This window comes from Triticum aestivum, chromosome 3B, assembly GCF_018294505.1.
Source record: "Triticum aestivum cultivar Chinese Spring chromosome 3B, IWGSC CS RefSeq v2.1, whole genome shotgun sequence".
NCBI classification, from domain to species: Eukaryota; Viridiplantae; Streptophyta; class Magnoliopsida; order Poales; family Poaceae; genus Triticum; species Triticum aestivum.
This window is the reverse complement of record NC_057801.1, coordinates 780,135,283-780,160,889: the sequence shown is the minus strand read 5'-3', so window position 1 is coordinate 780,160,889 and position 25,607 is coordinate 780,135,283. Positions and strand designations below refer to the sequence as shown.

Sequence of the window (25,607 nt, the reverse complement as noted above, 5' to 3'; positions counted from 1 at the left end):
ATGAACGCGCACACACACACACACCCTACCACTATGAGCACCTCCAACAAACTGACCTGACATATCATCTTGAGATTTTACAAAGTCACCGTAGGCGCCTCGTAGTTGACGGGAACGTGTCCTCCCACTGATCAAGCATCACCCAAAATGCTTAAATAAATCCAGCATAAATGCGAGTTTATTATACCCCAAATACACCTGGTTACAACACGTTGACATACCCGTGTGGTGCACCTCCGAAACTTTGTAGTCACCCACTCCTGTTTCCATGCGTCCGTGACAGCATCACAACATTATTGCTATATTATCCACTCCTATTGAAGTTCAAACGCCAAAGGTACTACTCCGTTGGTGGCAGTCAATGCAATCATCGATCAGTTGGTGGCAAGTCAATGAATCTTTTGGCGTTCCGTCTCTACGACTTCTTTGTGTGTGCCTCTACGCCTTTTCGTTTCCCAGGATGCCATGAAGCCTGATCCAGCTGCAGCTATATATACAGACACTATGGTCTCTGAGTTGGGATAACCAAAAGGACCAGAACCCTGCATCCCACGAGAAGCCGAATAGGAACATCGCCAAGGAAAAATGGTACATAATCTGATACGACTGTTACGATCACATTTGTTCTTGCCGAATTTACTTGCTTGTAAATGCTACGTATGTTGATTAGGTTGGTCTTACTAGTAGAAACTATGGTATTTGTGCTGAAATGTTGATTAGCTTGTCTTCCACAAATGCTGAGCTGCTAATCTAGCTTCTGATGTTTAATTAGGACGGAAAGAAGCAGATCAAGTTCATGACTTACAACGTCTGGTGCCGGGAGGACCTTGTCGTCCACAAGAGGATGAAGGCCATCGGCGACCTCGTTCAGGAACATTCGCCAGACGTCATCTTCTTCCAGGTGAGAAAAAGAAACTCACGATTGATGGTCATGTGCTATATATTGATTCGCCTGCTAGATCCATTCTTACTGATCATGTTTCATTGTTCTTGGGACCGATGGCCAGGAAATCACACCGTACATCCACTCGATCTTCGAGAGCTTCGCATGGTGGAAGGACTACCACTGCTCACCAGTGCCCACAGAAGGCCAATTCTGCTTGATGGTACATTCTATAAGTTCAGTTCAAGTCCTTCAAATTATTAAACTCGGTGAACTAATGCGGAAGCTCATTTGCCGCTCGCAGCTGAGCAAGCTTCGAATGGAGAGCTACGCGCGCTGGAAGTTTGGCACTTCGCCGACGGGCAAGTGCTACCTGGAGGCAGACATTGTCCCTGGACCGCCTTCTTTGATGAAGCCGATCCGCATCGCTACGACCGAGCTCGAGTGCCCCGTGCCGCCGGCGTGGATGCACCTCAGGGAGCGCTACACGCAGGCAAAGCACGCGGTCTCGGCGCTGAGTAGCGCGGATAATGTCGTTCTGGGCGGCGACATGAGCTGGGATGATGATGCCGACTTGCCGTTTCCGCTCCCTGGAGGCTGGTGTGACGCCTGGGAAGAACTAATCCGTGAGCGTGGGAGTTACTACAGTTGGACTTATGATAGTTTCTGGGTGGAAAAGGTATGGGAGTTCAATGGCCACATAGTCCATCGACCATGGACCAAGAAGCGGTCAGACCGATTTGTGTGCAAGCTGCAAGACTACACGCTGAATACGATCCAGCTGATCGAGGGAAATCATGGTTTTGAGGCTTTTGGTCGTATTCGTTGTACGAACTACACGACATGCAACCACGAAGACCTGGCGCTACACGCGAGCTGTCACCGCGGGCTGGTTCTGACCATCGTCCCCAAATGATATTTCGTACTAAGTGCCCAATGAAAGTTATGTCCACCTGATCTTAATGTGTGATGACAATTTGTTGGCTTTTTGTTTTGGATGTCACCAGCATATTGGCATCAACCAAATGGTATCATTTCAATAAATCGCGCAGGAATGCTTTGGAGGTGCTACATACTCCTACATGCATGCACTTTCATTCAGGACCCGTTCATCTTTGTTGTACTTTGACGTATCCCTATATAGCCGATCAAAGCCATGAAAGTTATGCTATTGGGTGTGACTATTCTTCAGAAATATATGAAAGGTTACATTAAGCCCAACCAGTGACACAATCAGGGTAAAAACAACGGAACTGCTGTGTAGACGACAGATATGTGCACGACCATTGCACAATGAGCAGCTAAGGGTTTACTGCCGGCTGATGCCATGGAATGGATGGAACTGATGCAGTGTCGTGCACATATCGTCTGCTCAATATCGTGTGCATAGCAGTGCTCAAAACAATGCATGACACAGAACTTCTAGAAGTTTATACCTCTCAGCCAATCCGCAGATTTGCCGTGGCTGCCATGTGGGGCTTCCTCCCTTGGGACGCAGAGGTGTGGCGTTTGATTAGATAAGTGCATAGACACGTTGTTGCTTATATCTAGCACAACAGCCCTTTCTCTCCAAGAAAGAACGACGATCTAGCCGCCGCCACAAGGCGACTCGCCTTCTCGCACCATTTTCCAGCAGCTCTCCTTTGCTGACAATCTCTTGATCGCTAGTGGTGAGGAGGATCGCCGGATCTCACACACGTACGGACGTGTGTAGCTATAGGGCCCTAGTAGTTTTTGGTTTTTGGTCATTCGACTTCTGGCTTTGGCGACAGTGATGGTGGCGCAAAATAAAGAAGCTCCGGATTTTTCTTCGATGAGGCGTCTTGCTATCGATGATGGATTTGGACATTAGACTATTCAAGTTGGGATATCGTGGCGGCGGCGGAATCCCTGTGGACTTGTGTCCTCGACTCCGTAGTTGCAACGATGTGTTCGCCAACACCGATGCAGATCTTAGGAGGTAGTCCAGAAGCCGGCGCAGATTGTGCTCCACGTTGACGGCAGCTCTGCAACGACAGCATCTAGAAGATAACGGATTTGCTCGGTGTGTGGTTTGCGGTTGGCGAGTACAATTTCCTCTTTCGACGTTTTAGTCGAGCTGAGACGGCAGATCCGAAGTTCGATGGCGCGTTCGGGGGGCTGTCCCAGCCAGAGTCTTTCAACGACAATGGATTCGCCTTTAGTGAGCCATCTTGAAGGTTCGCAAAGATGCATATCAGCGGTGGAACCGTGTCTAGCTCGGATGAGGAGATGATCCGTCATATTTTTGTTTGGTGGCTGCTATGTTGGTGCCGGAAGCAGGTGGCATGGGTTATCGTCAAGCTCAGGGATCTCTTTGATCTTGATTGTAATTTTACTTCTGGGTTGGTGGTGCTTCGCGTAAAGGCTAGTGTTTTGGTGTTTTTCAATTTTGCCATGAGTATATACATAGCATGTAACTTGACATTTATTATATTATTGAGACACTTATTAAGACACAAAATAAATAACCGCATAAATTGCATGCTTCTGAAAAATACTTTGGTGTTGATATCTATTGAGTGGTATGCCCCCCCCCCCCCCCCCAAAAAAAATCGATTGCCGAGATTAACACATAACCCTTCATAATAAAGTGTAGGATGGTCTTTTCTGAAAGTACGTCCTATGCTCGCCGAGTGTGCGGATACGCGGCATTACCACCTCAGCCATGGTGACAACCCATTTACGCCCTTATAACTCTTCTATTAAAATTCAAAACATTCACGCCCAACGTGATTCGAACTCGAGACCACCAAGCAACGTACAAACATTTGTGAAATTTTCTTTGAAGTTGTGAACTTATCTTAAAATCACAACCGTGAACTTTTCTTCAAATTTGTGAACTTTTCTTAATAGTTATGCACTTTTTTTGAATTCACACATTTTTTTTCAAAACATGTGAACTTTTTTCCAATTTTCAAATTTTTTCTCAAATTGGTGATTCTTTTGTCAAATTTGATGAACATTGTTTTTCAAAATTAATGTCTTTTTAAAATCTATGAACACTTTTTCAACATTGTGAACTTTTTAAAATTTGTGAACTTTATTAAATATTGATGACCTTTTTAAAAACCGATGAAAATTTTCCCAATTTTGTGCTTTTTTTAAATTGATGAACTTTTATAAAATTTGTGAAACTTTCTAAAATCTATATTTTTGTAGTTTCCAAGTTTTTTTAGCTTGTTTACAATTTCCCAGAATCATTGGTTTTTACAGAAGTCAAAGGTTGTATTTTTTGGAATGGCACAAATCAGGGACACGCGGGCCTATTGGGCCAGGCCCAGGTCGCGAGCGCGGCAGCGCCATGGAGAGCTAAGTGTGTGCTTTTCAACTTATAGTTTCTGTTTCAAACCATTTAATCTTCGGGCTAATCGAAATAACCGAAAATAGCTTCGCTGTGTGGAAAAAAACCGTAGATTTTTTTTTTGAATTCGGAAAATAACCGTAGATATGAGTTGAACCATTTAGCACCGTTCGTTTTATTTTCTGTCTCAAAAAAAAAGCACCGTTCCTTTTATTGCCCTACATCCACCTCGCGTAGCGATGTGGTACTAAACGGTGCAGCGCACTGGAGCTTGGCGCCTGGGCCTAGCCCACCTAATTAAACGCTCGATGAGTTCTCCTAAAGGGGTATTTGGATTTATTGCAGGCCTTTCAGTGATGTGCATTCAGTGAAAGGAAACGCTCATGTCGACTATGAATGCGTCTGTGGTGACTTCGTCGATATGAACATGATGTGTCGGCTCAGTCTCTCAAAGGTGCTCATAGGGATAGGGTGTATATGCGTTAATAGAAATGAGTGTATAAGCGTCTGCGTTTGTACTGTGATAAAAAAAGCATATGTTGCCAAGCATGAATGTTCTCGGGGACTTTGTTACATTTTTCTTTCTCATGCTACACCGATTTGTTAGGAATGCATCGATGTTTATGGTATTGTCCTTGGACATGCCATGGAAAAAAAATGATTGTAATGCTCAAGTGACATCCAACGGTGGATGCGGCGGCCTATCTGGGGCTGCGCGCCTCCGCAAATTAAACGCTCAGCTCTCTATCTCTACTCTCTTCACCGGTTTAATTTACTTTCCTTCCTTTGACTCCACTTAAATATCTTGTTGGCGAAGAAATATCAACCAGATCCGGTGAAGATTTGTTTCCCTCTATGACTAGGATTCATCTCCCTCTCTCTCCGTGGCACGCTGTGAAATTAAGAGAAAGTGATCCCGTACGGTGGTCTCTCTCTTGCCAAATTAACCGCAGGAGAATCCCTTTTTCCGTAGGCGTAACAAACTCGATCGATCCCTTTCCTTCCTTCACCCGCCATCCATCGTCCTCCGAGGCGGACTCCCGCCGCGACTCACCACCCGCAGCCGCGCGCGCCACGGAACCCCCGCTGGCTTAAACCCTACCGACTCCTACTCGATCTCTACCCCGTCTCGGCGTTGCACTGCGCCTTGCCGCCGCAGCTCGATCCATATAAGGCAGCCCACTCCTCCTCTATCTCCCTCCACCCACAAGCAGAGCGCAGCGTAGCCAAAGCCCCAAGCCCTAACTCTTGAGCGTAGCGTGGGCGTGGCGACGCCAAACAGCTTCTCTTTTAGCGCGCTCTCTCTGCCCCTCTCTGCTGATCATCAACCGATCTGGTTTCTTGGTTTTCTTCCATGGCCGGTTCAGATGATGATCGCCTAGTCCAGTCGCGGCGCCTGCGCCGCAGCGGGGGCGAGCTCGAGGAGGGCGAGGTCGTCTCCGGGTACTACACGGGCTCCGACACCGACACCGACACCGACGACGAGGACGCGCGCTACTACCTCCACCCGGTGCCCCTCCACGACCACCGAGACCGCCAGGGGATGATGGTCACGGTCGCGCGGCCAGGCCACGACCCTGTCCTGGAGGACGTGGTCATTGGCCGTGCCAGCGCCGGGTCAATGTCAAGATCAAGATCAACTACCCGGGCGTCGTCGCCCACTACCTCGCTCGGCTCTGACGGGACCATCAGCGATCACGCCGACGCCGGAGTCGACGCTTCTGCCGTCACTGCGTTATTCCCGGCCTGTCCCGTCTGCCACAGGCAGTTCCGCAGCTCCAAGGCCGTGCATGGGCACATGAGGGTCCACGCGCTGGCGCAGCCCAAGGAGGTGGAGAAGGTGTCTGCTACGGTGAGCGCCGTGGACAAGGTGGCCGGCTACGTGTCCCTGTCTACGTCCACTGCCGTCGAGGAGCTGGCGAGCAGCGAGCAGGTCGTCCCCAGCGGCGGCAGAAGCAGCAACAGCGCCAGCGTCCAGAAGCCAAGTCAGAGTACTGCTGATCAGTCCATGGCCATCGTGGTGGCAGGGGCAGCACCGCCTGCCGCCGTATCGGAGCAAGTCCACATCGCCGCGTCGCCTCCTGCATCGCAGCAAGACCCCGTTGCACCGCCGTTCGCACCAGCACCAGAGCCAGCCGCCGCCTACCTCCACCCGCCCGCCCCCGCACAGCAGCATGCCTTCGTCCCCCCACTAGCGGCCGCGGCACCGCGGCATGCCTTCCACGGGCCACTGCACATCATCGCGCACCGGGACACGTCCGCCCCGCGTGGGTTCTCGTGCAAGGAGTGCAACCGGTGGTTCCCGACGCACCAGGGGCTGGGCGGCCACGCCGCCGGCCACAAGAACCGTCGCATCGCGGCGGAGGCCGCTGCAGCCATAGACGCGGGGCTCGACCCGATTGGCCACGCCGCGGGCGGCTCCAGGTCGGAGAGGCTCCACACCTGCAAGGTCTGCGGCGAAGTTTACACCAGCGGCGTCCGGCTAGGGGGGCACATGAGGAAACACTACCAGGGCAAGCCCATCGTGCCGAGGAAGCGGGCGCGCCTCCTCCTTCCCCCGGACGTCCTCGGGCTCGCGGTCCCCGGGCCGGCGCCACAGGCGCCAGCGGCCGTAGTGGCGGCTGCACCACTGCAGGCGCCGGCGGTGCCGGCAGGCTGCGTGAGGCTCTTCGGCGTCACCATCGTGCCGGAGGCGAAGAAAGAGGAGAAGGAGCCCTGCGTCGACGACAAGCAGTGATGGATAATGCGGCACGAGTATTTTGATGTCAGTACATATTAGTCATACGTATGAAAATGGTATGAGATTGGTACCATTAAAAGATTTATTAAATCAGAAACATCCAACGAGATGTCTAAAGTTGTGTGATAATTTTGATCGATACGTGGTTGAACTTGATAATTGTGTCTTGATGTACTCTTTGTTCATCAAGTTTTATAACGTTCGGTAGCTGGTACAAGGATGACACAATGCACACCCGAATATTCTATATCAACGGAGTAATACGGGGGTTTTACACGATACTATCGCTAACTAATCTCCACCGCCCCCTGATTTTCAAGGGGATGGGCCCCTCATCCCCTTTTCTTCCAATCAGTTTATTCCAGCTAAGCATCCTCGTAATTCTCTGTAAAAAACGCCAGTGTGTGTAGCATTGCTACTGGATACCACACACACGCATGTTAACCTTGATCAGCATTTTTGGAACGAAAAAAGACGCAAAGCGCGATGGCAGAAATTTTCTCGGAAACGATCGTAAGAGAAGTACAGAACTCACGATTGATTATATAAGAAAAAAGTACATAACTCACGCTCAAACTGGAAGTGCATGCATGCATGCACAAAGCCAAATAAATCAACACCAAAAAAGTGTCTAGTTCTTTTTTACTCCCTCTGTTCGGTATTATAAGTCGTTTTAGAGAATCCAGTACAAAATTTCGCAGTCCAAACATTTTCTGCACTTTTCAAAAGTACCCCCGGTTGGAGAGGGCTCTCTCGTGCATGTTTCCTCTATTCCCCCTCTCTCTTGCATCGCCTTCCACCTCCTCTCCCCATGCCCGCAGCGCCCGCTCCTCGGCGCCGTCGATCTCCTCTTGATCCTCCTTGCTGCCCTCGCCCGCCTCCATCACCACCCCCGCGGCGCTCAGCACCAGGCGGAGACGGAGGAGCCCTGCTCGCAAAGCCGGCGCCAGGCTGATCCTGCGGGAGGAGATTCCGCCACAGGGTCTCGCTAGGGCCGTACTTGGCTCTCATCGTCGCGTCACTCGAGCTGCTTGTGCTGGCGTTCTTGCTCCTCCCTAGTTTTAAGTTTACTAATTTTATTGTCCATTGCTATTAAGTTTTGGCTGTGGAAACTTAGCAAAAAGTTTAAAAAATGTAAACACATATTGGAAATTGGTCTTATTTCAAAGCCCTTGTCACAAGGAACACAAAATATGCAAACAAAACTTAATTAGGACTTTCGGTTCAAAAATATAATTTATGCTTCTCGCCCTACTCCTCGTCTGCAGCAAAGCCACCTCCTTCAGGTAAGCCCCCTCCTCCCTATCCCTCTCCCTATCCCTCCTCTCTTACAAATTTGATTTATGTTTGATTTTGAAATCCATGCACTGGTGTATGTAATCTGGGCAACGGCGAGAGCCAGTACTACGGCAACACCGAGCAGCACCTGGAGTCTTACACTCAGAACTATCAGAAGTTGCATCCGGATGTTCCCGTTCCTGAGGTCGCCCAGTCTCAGATCGACGACACGGCGGTGGTGGCCATCCAGGGTAAGTCCCATGGCCGGTATCCATGTTTCGATGGCTTGATCACTCCGTCGATCTCGTACACACGGCTTCGAGCTACCAACCCGAGCCCGTTAGAGAGTACGGGGCGTTCGCAGCCTCCCTTAGTCCGCCAGCGTGCTGTAAGTACTTCCCCTTATCTTCTTTGTCTCTATCTTTCTTAGTTTATTTTCAGCACTGCCCACTTAGAAACAACCTCAATTTTGTAGGCATATCAGGCCTTTCTCGAGCATAGGCATATTAAGGTGCGGGAGTACTTGCAACGAGTGAAGGCAAACAATGATTACAACCGTCAAGTGATGGCGGTTAGTTTTGCCCTCTTAAAACCAAGCTCAATTTTGCACTTTCATTTCTTCTGACTTTCTAGTTTGCTTGTTTAACTAACATTCATGCTATGTTTGCGTCTTGGACTAACCGCACGGAGCCGCCACAAGTTGGACCCCCACCACCACCTGCGGGAGAAGCCCCACACATTCCCACGTTCGAGGAATGGGTGGCACTAGGCAGTGATAGTCCGGTTAGTACATTTGCCTAACTACTGACAAACTAGTTCTCGTTCATTCAACACTATCATGTCATATTTACCATTAGAATCTTCTCTCAAACATGTAGGGGACCGGCGGCTCGACTCCTGCTCCGTCGACCCCACTCCGATCTGGCAGAGTGATGGTGGTCGCGGTGGCGGTTTTGGTGGAGGTGGTCTTGGCGGTGGTGGTTTTGGCGGAGGTGGACTTGGTGGTGGTGGTTTTGGCAGAGGTGGACTTGGTGGTGGTGGTGGTTTTGGCGGAGGTGGACTTGGTAGTGGTGGACTTGGCGGAGGTGGTCTTGCTTGATGTCGATGATGATTCCGTGCATGCGGCCGTCGTGCCATGCCTTTCATGTTCCAACTTTTATGATGTTTCATGTCTTGCACTACTTTTATGTTCATGAACTTTCACCGGTGATGATTTTTAGATGATGAACTTGACTATGTTTAAATAATGATGATGAACTTGAGTATGTTTAGATGATGAACTGTCATATTTCTGCATAATTCCATATTATTCTGCTTTGAAATGCTGTCAAATGAATTGAAAAAGAGAAAACAGGGAAAATAAAAAAAACTATGCCTACGACAAAGCCGACGGCATAGCTAAGCCCAGGAGTTACCAGGACGCGCCACGTGGCCGAGCTATGCTTACGGCAAAGCCGTCGGCATATATTTCCATCTATGCCGACGGCTTTGCCATAGGCATAGCCCTGCCGCCAGGAGAAGCTAGGGAACGACACGTGGCACAAGTATGCCGACGGCTAGGCCGTCGGCATAGATTTCTAACTATGCCGACGGCCAAGCCGTCGGCATACATGTGCCACGTGGCATTCCCTGAATCGCCAGCGCTTTTGACGGCGCCGTCCATTGCCATCAGACGAAAAACAATGTCGACGGCTAAACTATGCCGACGGCTGGCCCACGGCCGTCGGCATACGCACCTATGCCGACGGCTATACTACGCTGACGGTCTGACACATCTACGCTGACGTGATCTACGCCGACGTGGCTATTCCGACGGCTACCGTCGGCATAGATCTGTGCCGACGACAAAGGACCTATGCCGACGGCCCTGGGCCGTAGGCATAGTCCGCGAGTCCGGTAGTGGAAGGAGAGCAACGGCGACTAGTGGGGGAGATAGTCAATCTGTTGGAGCCTCCATGTGGTCAACGCTTAGACTCGTGGTTCTCCTACGGAAATTTGCAAGGGTACCCATGTGCGGGAGCACGCAACCGCCCAACCCTGCTCGGCAGCCCGATTTTCATGGTGATCCACAAAGTAGTTGGATCTCCAGGTCACAATAAGTTTTAAGTTTGAATCTTTGAAACTTCCGATTTTGCTTCTAAAACTTACGATATTCGCGATCACTAGTATCAAGTTTCATAGTGAGGCTGATATCCACCACACGTGTGGCATAATAGGCATTCGCCCACACATCGTGTGTGGCATTAGCGGGGGGCAGCCCACACGGGCTGTGTGTGGGCGAACAGTAGAATTGCCCACACATGTGGGCGCAGCTACTTCGTCCCACACGCCCAACAAGTACTTCCAATCCCCATCCCGTGCGTGTGGCATGAAGCAAATATGCCCACGTGTCCTGGCATAGCTACAATAGGTACCCGCGGGATGACGATTTAGTTGCCATCCGGGATGGCAGATGTAGTTATCCAGGATGGCAAATATGGTTGTAAAAGCATGGCAACTCTCTCTGTTGTGGTTAACTATAGTTGCCATGTCTAATTTATGGTAGTTGCCGCGTGTAATCAAACCATAGTTGTCGTGTGTGATTAACTACTTGCCACATATGATCAAACAATAGTTGCCATATGTGTTTACCTAGTTGTCACGTGTGGTTAATCACAGTTGCCATGTATGTTTACCTGATTGCCACGTACACGCAACTGCAGTTGTCGTCTAGCAAACGAATCATAGTTGCCATGTGTGTTTACCTAGTTACCATGTACGCGCAACTGCAGTTGCCATCCGACAACGTATGACCGTCGTGTGGGTGAAAAGCAGTTCGCCCACACGCGCGCGGATTAGGTGGTGGTTGTGTGGGCAGAAACTAGTTCGCCCACACAGCGCAGCTGGCAACCGCGTGCTGTGGGATGTGTGGGCGACCTCTCCAACGCCCACAGACCGGTTTTGTCCTACGTGGCACGCGAAAACTGCCTCGGTGTGTCAAGATTCGTGCAAACTTAACTGGACGGTGATCCAGGCGTGTGGGCGAGCTGCAATGTTGCCACACGTGTGGGCGTTAGTGTTTTCGAATTTTTTTAGGCCGCCGGTACTAAGTCGTGATTTTATCTGTCGCCAAAAAAAAAAAGCACTCTCAGTGCCGTAGTACCTATGTGCCCCAAATCCTCTCCCGGTTCTCGTAGCTATACCTAGATGACTAGCTCTCCTCTCTCTCTACTATCTGACTTTGCTTTCCATATAATAGTACACACATATCTTGATTCTTGATGGCCTAGAAAGATCGGATCTGATCCAACTAAGATTTGTTTCCATGTAGCACAACCTCTATCTCACCCCTTCTCTCTGCCGTGCTGCCAAAAAGCAAGTTAATCCTGTTTAAACCGTGTGGTAGCCTCTCTCGCATCTCTTTCTCTGCACACCCGTATGCCTCCTCTCTCTCTCCCTCTGTGTACGAGTTGTAAACTCGACCGTTCAATCCCGTTTGACACGTTAGCGAGCACAATACAGAGTAAGGGCAGGGCCCAGTGGAATCAGCCATGGAAACTAGCCGATCAGGAGGCTGGACGTAGGCACTACGGCCCTGTTAGTTTCATGTCCTCGCCTTCGCGCCTGGTAAAATCTGATGCCTGGTGTTGGCCTGAGTAAAAGAAGGCATGTGTCTTGTCGTACGAAAATCGTACGAAATGTCATCGTAAGTAAGACAGTTACGAATTTTGCCTTGCCAGGCATGTGTGCACATGTGATGTTTGGTTGAGGGCATGGCCTGGGACAAACAATTAAATAATAAAATGTTAGATTTGAAGGCTGATTTGGCAGCAAGTGCAGCATGCAAGTACTAATGAGCCGAAAATTGCATCTGCCTGGAGCCCAGGCGTCCGCTCCCGTCAGCCTGGACAGGCTAATCAATCTGCCTGGGAGCTAGCCAGGCTCATCTAGCTGCAGCGAGCTCCAGGCCAGGGACGTATCCATGAATCCAGGTAGCCAACCAAAAACAATGTCCAGACACATCTCAGGGTGTCTTCCCAGGATTGCAACCAAACTGACCCTACGTTTGTGGTTGCCCGTGGGTGGTGGTGGCGGCAATCGGTGCGGGCTTATAGATTTCCTGTACGTACGTACGCAACCGCGGACCCGCACGATATTTGAAGTTTTGAACTCGCTTGTTTTTCTAAGAAACTGAACTCGCTTTGTTCCCTTGTTATGATGTACCGTGTCAAGAGCACGTACATAATCTGACACCTTGGGAACTGATCGGCTTTATCCATTCAACTTCATATAGCGAATGTATATAGACTTAGAACTTGTATAAAGGACTAAATTGTGGTCAAAACATGGTTCTAAGCTTAGACCTGAGTCTAGCCATTGATCACCACGTTGCTATTATTTTTACCGGAATCAGCTCTTGTACAGCACAAACACCACCTAGTTCTAAATGAGAGTTGATCACAAGTGGGCCCCAAGCAGACACAAATTGTGAAAGGAAGTCGATGGTGAAGAAATATAATGTTCTGATATGCATGTGTGTACAAGAGTAAGTGCGTAAAAAATAATGTTTGAGCAAATTGAGCTTCCTTAAATCTGGTTCTAAATATTTTCTTAAAAACGACTAACATTGCTCATGCTGTAACAAGTAATGACCAGGTGTTAGAAAACTAGAAACGTGTGAAACAACTGATGGTTGAATGGTTAGGAAAACAGTTGTATCCCAGCCCATCAGGGTTGAAGTCCTGGTGCTCGCATTTTCCGGAATTTATTTCAGGATTCTCGCTGATGCACGTTCGGTGGGAGGAGACATTCTCACCGACTACGAGGCGCATGTGGTGATTTCATTATTCTCAATATGGTATGATGTCTTAGTCTTTCGAAAGTGCTCATAGTGGTAGGGTATGCGCGTGTGTGTTCATAGGAATAAGTGTATGCGTGTGTATATATATGAGCACATGCGTCTGTGCAGCGTTAAAAAAAATTCTTGAAACCACATTTAAATATTCGCCGACAAACTGGTGGCTGTAGTTTGGCTATATTATGAACATCAAAGTTTGCTTCTGGAAACAATTATGATTAAACTTAACTCGTAGAAATAGTGGGCAATAGCTTTAGTGAGAACCGTCATCTATTAAGGCAGTCTAAGGCAGCAACAATGTTTGCAAATCTCCCTGCAAAAATCAAAAAAAATTTGCAATTCAGAGATACATTGACACCGCGCCCCACCCTCTCACAATTCTTCTTCCACCGGGCCTACCCACAATATTTCCTCCTCCGTCATTGGTCGAAGGTTGCCGAGGGCTTATGACATGGATCTGTGGAATAGCTCCAGTTGAAGCCAAGAATGGACCCCCCCTCCCCCCAATGTTTGCATGGCTTTGTGGAAAACGTGCCCTGGTGGTGGATAAGGTCGGGATCAGATGATATGGCAATACACTCCTTTAGTATGTTACAAATCCACATTTGGTTTGCTGCAAGCGGACGGGTGACATGCCCCCATGAGTTCGAAGGTCTGTTGCAAACTATATTCTTCATGTTATCTCTTTTGTGAATTATTATTCTCCCTGTTATCGGAAACATTGATTGAATGTTGCAGCATATGTTGCCAAGAGAGAACCAACATGTGGTTGGATGGTTAGGAGGACTTGTATCCCTGGCCCACCATAATTTAAGTCTTAGACTTGATTCTGGTGCTCATATTTTCTTGGATTTATTGCAGGCCTTCCAGTGATGTGCATTCAGTGAAAGGAAACGCTCATGTCGACTATGAATGCGTCTGTGGTGACTTCGTCAATATGAACATGATGTGTCGGCTCAGTCTCTCAAAAGTGCTCATAGGGATAGGGTGTATATGCGCTAATAGAAATGAGTGTATAAGCGTCTGCGTTTGTACTGTGATAAAAAAAAGCATATGTTGCCAAGCATGATTGTTCTCGGGGACCTTGTTACATTTTTCTCTCATGCTACATCGATTTGTTAGGAATGCATCGATGTTTATGGTATGTCCTTGGACATGCCATGGAAAAAAAATGATAGCAATGCTCAAGTGACATCCAACGGTGGATGCGGCGGCCTATCTGGGGCCGCGCGCCTCCGCAAACTAAAAGCTCAGTTCTCCTAAAAGGATACTACTCCTCTCTATCTCTACTCTCTTCACCGGTTTAATTTACTTTCCTTCCTTTGACTCCACTTAAATATCTTGTTGGAGAAGAAATATCAATCAAATCCGGTGAAAGATTTGTTTCCCTCTATGACTAGGATTCATCTCCCTGTCTTCTGTGCCACGCTCTAAAATTAAGAGAAAGTGATCCCGTACGGTGGTCTCTCTCTTGCCAAATTAACAGCAGGAGAATCCCTTTTTCCGTTGGTGTAACAAATTCGATCGATCCCGGAGGCGGACTCCCTCCCCTTCCCGCCGCGACCCACCACCCGCAGTCGCGCGCGCCACGGAGACCCTGCTGGCTTAAACTCTACCGACTCCTACTCGATCTCTACCCCGTCTCGGCCTTGCACTGCGCCTTGCCGCCGCAGCTCGATCCATATAAGGCAGCCCACTCCTCCTCTGTCTCCCTCCACCCACAAGCAAAGCGCGGAGTAGCCAAAGCCAAAGCTCCCCACAACACAAGCGAAGCCATAAGTCTCGAGCGCAGCGTAGCTAGCGACGCCAAACCCTAGCTAGCTTCTCTTTCGGCTGTCTCTCTTTCTCTCCGTCTCTCATCACTGCCGATCGACCGATCTGGTTTCTTGGTATCTTTCCATGGACGGCTCCGGTGATCGCCACCAGTCGCGGCGCCGGTGGTGCAGCAGGGGCGAGATGGAGGAGGGCGAGGTCGTCTCCGAGTACTACACGGGCTCCGACACCGACACCGACGACGAGGACGCGCGCTACTACCTAAAGCCAGTGCACCGCCACGACGACCGCCAGGGGATGATGGTCACAGTCGCGCGGCCAGGCCCCGGCCCTGTCCTCGACGACATGGTCATTGGCCGTGCCAGCGCCGGGTCAAGGTCAAGATCAAGATCGATTACCCAGGCGTCGTCGCCCACTTTCTCGCTCGGCTCCGACGGGACCATCGATGGCAGCGATGCTGCTGCCGTCACCGCAATATTCCCGGCCTGTCCCGTCTGCCACAGGCAGTTCCGCAGCTCCAAGGCCGTGCATGGGCACATGAGGGTCCACGCGCTGGCGCAGCCCAAGGAGGTGGAGAAGGTGTCTGCTACGGTGAGCGCCGTGGAAAAGGTGGGCGGCTACGTGTCCCTGTCTACGTCCACTGCCGTCGAGGAGCTGGCGAGCAGCGAGCAGGCCGTCCCCAGCAGCAACAGAAGCAGCAACAGCGCTAGCGTCCAGAAGCCAAGTCAGAGTATTGCTGATCAGTCCATGGCCATCGTGGTGGCAGGGGCAGCACCGCCCGCCGCCGTACCAGAGCAAGTCGACATCGCCGCGGCGCCTCCTGCATCGCAGCAAGATCTCGTCCCACGGCCGTTCACACCAGCACCAGAGCCAGCCGCCTCCTACCTCCACCCGCCCGCCCCCGCACAGCAGCATGCCTTCGTCCCTCCACTAGCGGCCGCGGCACCGCGGCATGCCTTCCACGGGCCGCTGCACATCATCGCGCACCGGGACACGGCCGCCCCGCGTGGGTTCTCGTGCAAGGAGTGCAACCGGTGGTTCCCGACGCACCAGGGGCTGGGCGGCCACGCCGCCGGCCACAAGAACCGTCGCATCGCGGCGGAGGCCGCTGCAGCCATAGCCGCGGGGCACGACCCGATTGGCCACGCCGCGGGCGGTACCAGGCCGGAGAAGCTCCACACCTGCAAGGTCTGCGGCGAAGTTTACACCAGCGGCGTCCGGCTAGGGGGGCACATGAGGAAGCACTACCAGGGCAAGCCCATCGTGCCGAGGAAGCGGGCGCGCCTCCTCCTTCCCCCGGACGTCCTCGGGCTCGCGATCCCCGGGCCGGCGCCACAGGCGCCAGCGGCCGTAGTGGCGGCTGCGCCACTGCAGGCGCCGGCGGTGCCAGCAGGCTGCGTGAGGCTCTTCGGCGTCACCATCGTGCCGGAGGCGAAGAAAGAGGAGGAGGAGCCCTGCATCGACGGCAAGCAATGATCGATAATGCGGCACGAGCATGCAGTTTGATATCGAGCAGTATGAAAGTATTTTGATGTCAGTGTATATTAGTGATACGTATGAAAATGTGATGAGATTGGTACCATTAGAAGATTTATTAAATCAGAAACATCTATGGAGATGTCTAAAGTTGTGTGATAATTTGATCGATACGGGGTTGAACTTGGATAATTGTGTCTTGATTGTACTCTTTGTTCGTCAAGTTTGATAACGTTCGCTAGCTGGTACAAGGATGACACACTGCACATCACACACACGCAGTCACGCACATTAACCTTGATCAGCTTTTTTGGAACGAAAAAGACGCAAAGCGCGGTGGCAGAAATTTTCTCGGAAACGATCCTAACGGAAGTACAGAACTCACGCATGATTCTAAAAAAAAAAGAAGTGCAGAACCCACGCTCAAACTGGAAGTGCATGCATGCATGTATACACAAAGGCAAATAAATCAACACCAAAAAAGCAATAAACCTACGGAACGTTCCTTCTAATCCTGTCGCCCCCTCCCCCTCCCTTATTCCAATGGGGTGGGCCCCACCTTCCCTCCTATCTCAAATGAAAAAACGCCAACTGGGCAACCCCACCCCCCTCTTATTCCAACGGGGGTGGGTCCCTCCTTTCCTCCCATCTCCAATGAAAAAAGCCAACTGGGACCCCCCCCCCACCTCCCCTATTTCAACAGGGGTGGGTCCCTCCTTCCCTCCCATCTCCAATGAAAAAACGACAACTGGGCAATCCCCCCGGGGTAAACGCCGTAACTTTGCGTGGATGTAGCATTGCTCCCCAAAATTATAGTTCTTTTGTATTGCAAGAGAAGAAAACGGGACCACTGAAAACATTTTTTGGGGGTGAATGACCCCAAACTTGTTCCAGTTAAGGACTGCATGGAGAGAGTTGACCTGAGTTCGTGACAAAGAGCATGAAGAAGCAGATGAGACATGAGAGCTCTAGTTTTTTTTTTTTGCGGTCATGAGACACTGGTGGAAAAAGGGCCTTTGGTCGCGGTTCGCAACTGCCATTAGTCGCGGTTGCGCAACCGCGACCAAATAGGCGCGACTAAAGGCCCCCACCTTTAGTCGCGGTTGCTTAAGAACCGCGACTAAAGGCCCGTCCACGTGGGCGCCAGGCGGCCGTTAGGGCGGAGGACCTTTAGTCGCGGTTCTTCTGGCCAACCGCGACAAAAGCCCGCCGAAGGTTAAGGGTTTTGGCCCCCCCCCCCCTAAACCTGTTTTCTGTTTAATTTGTATTGTTTTATTTCTTTTGTGCTTTATTTTAATTTTGAAGGAGTTTCACATATTCTACGGTACTACATACATGGAATGTACAATTTCAAACAAATTTGAAATTAGAACCAAAAAGAATTCAAGAGGAATATACAATATATATTCAATATCATCGGATGACCATATACAATTTTGAACAAGTTTCCATACATAATTTAATGCATATAAAGTTCTACGTCCTCGTAATGGTGTTCTCCTTTAGGATGGAGGACTTCCCTCCTGAACCATCCAGCTAGTTCCTCTTGAAGTGGTCGGAAGCGAGCTTCTGGACTAAGCATCATCCGGAGGTTATTCCTCTGAGCATTGGTATCACTCGGAACCCGCTCAGAGGTGTATCTCCGGATCATCTCACAGACATAGTATGCACATAGATTGGTCCCCGCTGGCTGAATATCCTCACCATTCTTAGCCTTTGACCTTTTGAATTCTAGCTCTTTTTTGAATTCACCGACCTTTGTATCTACGAACCGTCTCCAAACCCTACGAGGCAAAGAAAATTAAATGAACAAGAGAGTTATTAGTTACTTGATATTAGGAAATGAACGAAATAGGCCGATCGATATAGAGCGCAAATGAATGAAAATAATTACTTCTGCAGCATTCTTCTCATGTCGCCCCAAAGCTTTGGATCCTTATTCAGAGAGTCGTGGACGAGACATTCTGAGGTGTCAACTTTAATTACTAGCAGAATCCAGTGGAACCTGCGGACACGATACATGCACAATACGTCATGCATAACTCATCGATTAGCCGGCCACATACCATGCATGGAGTAAATAAAAGAGAATGTGCTCAAGACAGAAACACTCACCCAAAATGGTAAGGAAATAGAATATCACTTTTGAGTTCCTGCTTTGTAAGAAACTGCCACAGGTCTGCCTCCATGTCGGCGGGGTGATGCTCCAACACATATCCATTAACGATGTGTGGGTCAATGAACCCAACATAATGGATGTTCCTTACTCTGCATTCCTTAATCTTCATTCTGCATGTATAATAGCGGACACAACAATATAGTTAGGACATATATATAGTGCAGGCAATATGAACGAGATGGGGTAGAAATAAATCACTTACAGAACGTAGCAACTGATGATAGATTTGTCGAGCTCGCGTAGATTGAAAAGCTGGAACAATTCACTCAGATGAATTTGTACATAGTAATGTTTGAAGTGATGCTCATATCTAACTTCCGCATAAATATATTCTTTGGCGTTTTTATTTTTTATGTAACCCTTGTACCATTTCAGCAGACCTTTCATTTGTGGAGGTAGATCCTCTTCCTGCGCAGGCTCAACGAGAGGCCCATTCTTCACATATGTAATTACTACCTCCTTCACTGGCGCCTCATCAAGGCCTAACAGTTCACAAAGAGCACTGGCATCATAATGAACTTTCGCTTCATGCACAACCAAGGAGGAAGGTTGTAGATGCATAGAGTCACGGGCCAGGTGCTATGGCTGGAGCTCTGCTCGCCAAAAGGATTCATGCCATCTGTACTTAGACCAAATCTTATGTTCCTTGCGTCAGCTGCAAAATCTTTGAACTCTCTGTCGATCTTTCTCCATTGCGTTCCATCTGCGGTGTGTCTCAACTCCCCGTCCGACTTACGGTCCTCTTTGTGCCATCGCAACAACTTGGCATGCTCTTTGTTCCTGAACAGACGTTTCAACCGTGGTATTATAGGAGCATACCACATCACCTTGGCGGGAACCCTCTTCCTGGGTTTCTCGCCCTCAACATCGTCACCAGGGTCATCGCCTCTGATCTTATAACGCAATGCAGTGCATACCGGGCATTCATTCAAATTCTCGTATTCACCGCGGTAGAGGATGCAGTCGTTGATGCATGCATGTATCTTCAGAACCTCTAAACCTAGAGGGCAAACAACCTTCTTTGCTTCGTACGTACTGGCGGGCAACTCGTTATTCTTTGGAAACATATTCTTCAACATTTTCAGCAAGTTTTCAAATGCCGAGTCAGCTACACCTGCCCGTGCCTTCCATTTCAGCAAATCCAGTGTGCAGCCCAGCTTTTTCAGACCATCATCGCATCCGGGGTACAACGACTTTCTGTGATCCTCTAACATGCGATCCAAATTCTCCCTCTCCTTTTCAGTTTCACAGCGTCTCCGTGCATCAGCAATGGTCCGACCAAGATCATCAACGGTCTCATCACGTGCCTCTTCTTCACCTTCACCTTCACCTTCCCCTTCACCTTCCCCTTCACCTTCCCCTTCACCTTCCCCTTCACCTTCAGCATCCTCCATGAAAGTATCACCGAAATGAGCAAGATAGCTTTCATCGATGAAATCATCCCCTTCTTCATCTTCTTCCATTATAACCCCTCTTTCTCCATGCTTGGTCCAACAATTATAGCTTGGCATGAAACCGTGCCGAAGCAGGTGCAGGTGAACTTCTCTTGAGGAAGAGTAACCCTTCTGATTCTTACAGTCAACACATGGACAGATAACAAAACCCTTCTGCTTGTTCGCATTAGCCACTATGAGGAAATCTTTCAAACCCGTAGTGAACTCGCGGGAGAGTCGGTTACCGTACATCCATTGCCGATTCATCTGCATTATTATAATATAAAATATATAATTAACCATCATGCATTTGTTAAACTAACTAGCTATAAACAATAGAAATTAAACAATGAACAACACACATGCATATTTTATCAATGACACACATGCATGAACGGTTCAAGTTGCTAACCGCGATCGAGGAGGAACCTCAAGTGTGGCTCCACCACTTCATATCATGTTTGTTTCACGCTGTTGGGCATTTCATCAAACACCTTGTGTGCATAAGAGGAACCAAAAGCAAACCTACACCCCCTTGTGAAGAGAAGTGGCACCAAATGGCTAAGTGAGTGCGCTGAACTGGTATATATAGGGGAGGAGCTTTAGTCGCGGTTGGCCTGGCCAACCGCGACTAAAGGCCTTTGGGCACCTTTAGTCGCGGTTGGCCTGGCCAACCGCGACTAAAGCCCCTCACGTGCACCAGCTGGCCACCGAGCGCCCTGGGCCCAGGCCTTTGGTCGCGGTTCGTCTACCGAACCGCGACTAAAGACTTCACTAGTCGCGGTTCCTACAGTTTCGCGACTAATGGGGCTGGACGGAAGCCTCTTTTTCTACCAGTGAGAGCTCTAGTTGCTTGGTTAATTTGGTAATAATAAAGAGATATCGTATATATAGGTATAGCTGCGAGCTGCGGATCGAGCACCCAAGAATGGCGTGGCGGAGTGGGGGCGTTTGATTAGTCATTGACGACGGGTAAGTACATACATGCACAATGCGCTAGTGGCCCTTGTGGGAGAGGCATCCGTCTCATTGGTCAAAAACATCCCTACGGCCAGGAGTGCATCTATAAAAATGCTATAGGTAGGGAGAGATTGCTACTGATCATCTTTGAAGTGAAACGTGGCTTTCTTCCAACCACACAACCCCCTCCCCCCATCATATATAACAAAAGACCCGGATGAAAAGATGATGACTTTTCTTAAAGGTTAGGCCAAATGATTCTAAGCTTGAGGACCCATTCTATCCGGGCCTAAATGCTGGAGTTTCAGAATCCACTCTACTTCTTACTGACTAAAAAAACGCCAGTCGCTATCTGAATGACTAAACAAATACCTGCTAACGAACCGAACCGCCACCAATAACTAAGATTGCTCGGGGTTGGATAATCTATCAAATGCTGGTTACGACGTTTTTCGACCCTGGAAGAACAAACTGACAACATCCATATTATGGCACGATATTTTCTAAGTATTGTTAGACTACCATAATTTTCGAACTACCATGGTTTCTTTTACTGTATGTTGTGAGTTCGACAACCAAAAGAAGAGAAAGAGTCGGTCACCTCAAACTCTAATATGTGTGGTAGTGTCACCATAAAGAATAAAGGAAGTAAAATGAAAATAAAGAAAACATGAAGTTTTCCAAAAAATAATAATGAATAAGTTACTTACAAGTGGCATCAAAAGTAGCCATAAAAAAGAAATATAAATATATATAGTTTCAATCAAATAAGTACAAAATTAGCACAAAGTTTTATACAGAAATTGGGATTTTTTATAACATGCAAGAATAAGGATAATAGTGGAAGTTTCACAAAAAAAAGAATTGAATTAGTGGCATTGGTATTACCCTAAAAATAAAGAAAATAACAAAAAATAAATCAAATAATGACAAAATTTGCACGCAAGTTGTGTTTTCTTATAATATGCAAGAATAAGCATATAATGGTGAAAGTTTTGCAGAAACTATTTCTAAGAATTACTGGCACCCATAAAAACTAAACAAAATTAAAATAATATTGTTTGTAAGGAAGAATGAATTACTGGCATTGGTATTAACTACAAAATACTGAAAATGAAAATAATAAAACAACATGAAAAATTGCCCACAATTTACACAGAAATTGCACTTTTTTGTAATATGCAAAAATATGCATATAACAGTGCAATATTCCAGAAAAAAGAACTTCCATAAGAAAATGAAATAAAAATCAAAATCAAATATGGAAGTTGTCTAGTAAATAAAGAATTAGTGGTTTTCATATTACCCTTTAAGAGAAAAGAAAATGTAAAAAAACTAAAACAATGAAGTTTACTAGGAAAGAATTAATTTGTGGCAATTGTATCACCCTTTAAGAATACAGAGATGAATAATAAAAAATAACAACAAATATGCACACAATTTACACAGAAATTGTGCTTTCTTATAATGAACAAGAATAAGCATCTAAAAGCCATTTTTTACCAAAAAAAATCCTAAGAAGGAATGAATTAGTGGCATTGCAATAACCATTAAATAAGAAACCAATGAAATAAAAAACAGCATAAAAAATAAAAAAATAAAGTTTTCTAAGAAATAATGGATTAGTGGCTTTGGTATTACACCCTTTGTCCATAAATACTTGTCGGAGAAATGGATAAAATGGATACATCCATTTCTCTTACAAGTATTTTCGGACGGAGGGAGTACCTTTTAAGATGAAAGTAAATGAAATGAAAAGCTCAAAAATGAGGTTTTGTCAGCTAGAATGAATTAATGGCATTGGTATTATAGTTTAGAAAGAAAGAAATTGGAACAAATCTAAAACAAACAATGACAAAATTTGCAAGCAATGTACAATGTGTTTTTGCTTTTTCAAAGTATGCAATAATATGCATGTAATAATGGAACTTTTGCAAAGAGAATTTTCTTAAGAAAAAATAAATTAGTGGCATTGGTATTCCTTTACAGAAAAACATAGTAAATTAACAACAATATTTTTTCATAATAATGATATTTATAAGGAAGAATTAATTAGTAGCATTGGTAAAATAAAACAAATAATAATAAAATTGCCACAGAATTTACACATTAACTGTACTTATTTTATAACATGCAAGAATGCACATATAATAGTAATTTTTTTTGCATAAAAGAATTTATCTAACAAGAAACAAATTAGTGGCATTGATATTGGTTCGATAAAAATAAATAAAATAAATTATAAAGTAAAATAAAATAAAATTCCAATGAAGAATGAACTAGTGGCATTAGTGTATTACCTTTTGAGAAAACTAATAATAATTAAATAAAATAATAATGACAAATTTGCACACAATTTAAAGAGATGTGTTCACATAGGAAAGCATATAACTGTGGAATTTTTGCAAGAAGGAGATTCTTAAGAAGGAATAAATTAGTGGCATTCATATTGCCCTTGAAGAAAAAAGATAAATAAAAAATAGTGAATTGTCTAAGGAAAAATGAATTAGTGGCATTGATATTACCCTTTAAGAATATAAATAAATAAAAACTGATGAATTTGCATATAATTTACACAAAAATGTGTTTTTAATAATATGCATGAATAAACATATTATAGAGGAGTTATGCAAAAGGTAGTTTGGTAAGAATGAATGAACTAATGGTATTGGCATTACCCTTAAAAAGAAAGAAAATAAAAGACCAAATAAAAATAATGAATTTGTAAGGAAGAGTGAATTAGTGTCATTATTATTATACTTTAAGAAGAAATAAAATTTAAAAACATTAAATAACTTGCAGACAACTTTGCACTAAAATTTTACTTTTTTATACACAAAAAATAAACATATATATTAGGGCAATTTTCACTCTTTAGTTTAAGTTACACACATAATGTATAGTACTTCACTACTTGTGTGTATACATTTCCACTCATCTACTATGCCAAAAATACCCACATAGGAAAAAGGAAAATCAACCAAAATAAAAATAAATCAAAACAAAAAACATATAAAAATAGACAGTGTGTAATAGGCTTCAAGACCAATAGAAAACCTAACTTACCCCAAACAGGGGCAGGTCAAAAATGCAGGCTAAGCAAAAAAATTTGTTTCCCCAAACAGGGAGAAGTCAAACATCTGCTTAAGAAGCCATGAAACAACTTAAGAAAGAAAATAATACGAATCTTCACAAAAGAATCAATGTCCAGAAAATTGGCTTGCCTAAATTCAAAAAATGAGTGATGTACATATAGCTAAAGTGAAAGAAAAACTTCTTTCTGTTGATGAAATATGTCAAATGTGGCCAGTTTGATCCGCTACAAACTTTTCTACAATCATAGAGAAAAATCTACACTTATGTGCACGCACCAAAATAATGATCCTGGAGGTCCCCTGCATGGACTAGCCATTGATTATTTTGGGTGGGCGCCTGCATGCAACTTTTGGGCATGCCTCACCATCCCAACTCCCATGTTTTTATTTTACCTTAAAAATATATATCTATTACATCTTTTGAACCGAAAGTCCAAATTAATTTTCATTTGCATATTCACGTTCATTGCAATACGTACTTTCTAATAAGACAAAGTTTGAATACATTTAGAGATATTTTAATATATATTTTACCAAGTTTCAAAAATTAAAACTTGATAGTGGCAATATTAAGTTTACAAAGTCTCACCAAGTTTTACCAAGTTTCATTTACTTTTTAAAAACTTATCAAAATGTTGGAACCCTACATTTTTTGAAGTTTACAAATTTTGTCGTCAGTTTTTGTTATGTTTTGGCTATGGAAACTTAGCAAAACTTTAAAACATGTCAAAACATATTGAAAATTGGTCTTATTTCAAAGCCCTTGTCACAAGGAACACAAATATGCAAACAAAACTTAATTAGGTCTTTCGGTTAATAATATATTGAAATTTAAGAGTGAAATGAAAACGTATGAAACATGGGATGGGTGGAGCATGCAATTCTTTGACAGCATGCATGCGTGGGCCCCCCCAAAAGTAGTCCATAGCAACATGCATGTTAAGAAGATAAGCATACATGCATTGGAATCTTCAACCAAACAGAGGGCTGGGATCAAGCTTTTAAATCTAGGTCGATATGACTGATATATTAGTTTTTGGGCTCTACCGATATAAACATAACATGTCATTTTGTAAATATCATTATCACACATATCATCCGACATGGACCAAAATATCAACCGTATGGCCGATATCTGGCTCGGTATGCCCGCAGATATAGACCAGTACGTCGATGAACACAACTATTTGTTGTAAAGCGGTGAAAAATAGATTACATATTTACAACTTCATCATATTATCAAAGTCATAGATAATATTTGATAGAACACATATATAACGTATTATTCTTAATCTTAGAGTGAGGATTTTGTCAATCTATCTTAAACAATTATTAACTAACCAGCTCATAAGTTACGAATTAAATTCATTATGCTAGAACGGTGGCACCATAAATTTTGATTTTAATAAAAAGAGATCTTTGAACAAGAATATTGAATAAAATCTGGATATTTCCTCTGATATGTTCAAACCAAACCGATACGAACCCAATATACAATATTTTGAACCTTGGCTGAGATATACAAGGGATATCCCTTGCATAGGAGATTTTCTCTTTTCACATGCACTATCATTACTACTGCATAAACAGACCGATGACGAATCGACGAGAGTGCGCCCCTTGACACATGC

General features: G+C 46.0%; 1 protein-coding gene across 1 annotated transcript; it reads left to right on the top strand.

The window, feature by feature from the left end:
- Positions 1 to 519: 519 nt before the first annotated feature.
- LOC123066535 (uncharacterized) lies at positions 520 to 1,977 on the top strand. Its single transcript, XM_044489593.1, has 4 exons — positions 520 to 588; positions 773 to 901; positions 1,008 to 1,106; positions 1,188 to 1,977. Exons 1-4 carry the CDS (start codon positions 586 to 588, stop codon positions 1,797 to 1,799), a joined length of 843 nt encoding a protein of 280 aa, XP_044345528.1. The 5' UTR covers positions 520 to 585; the 3' UTR covers positions 1,800 to 1,977.
- Positions 1,978 to 25,607: the final 23,630 nt, after the last annotated feature.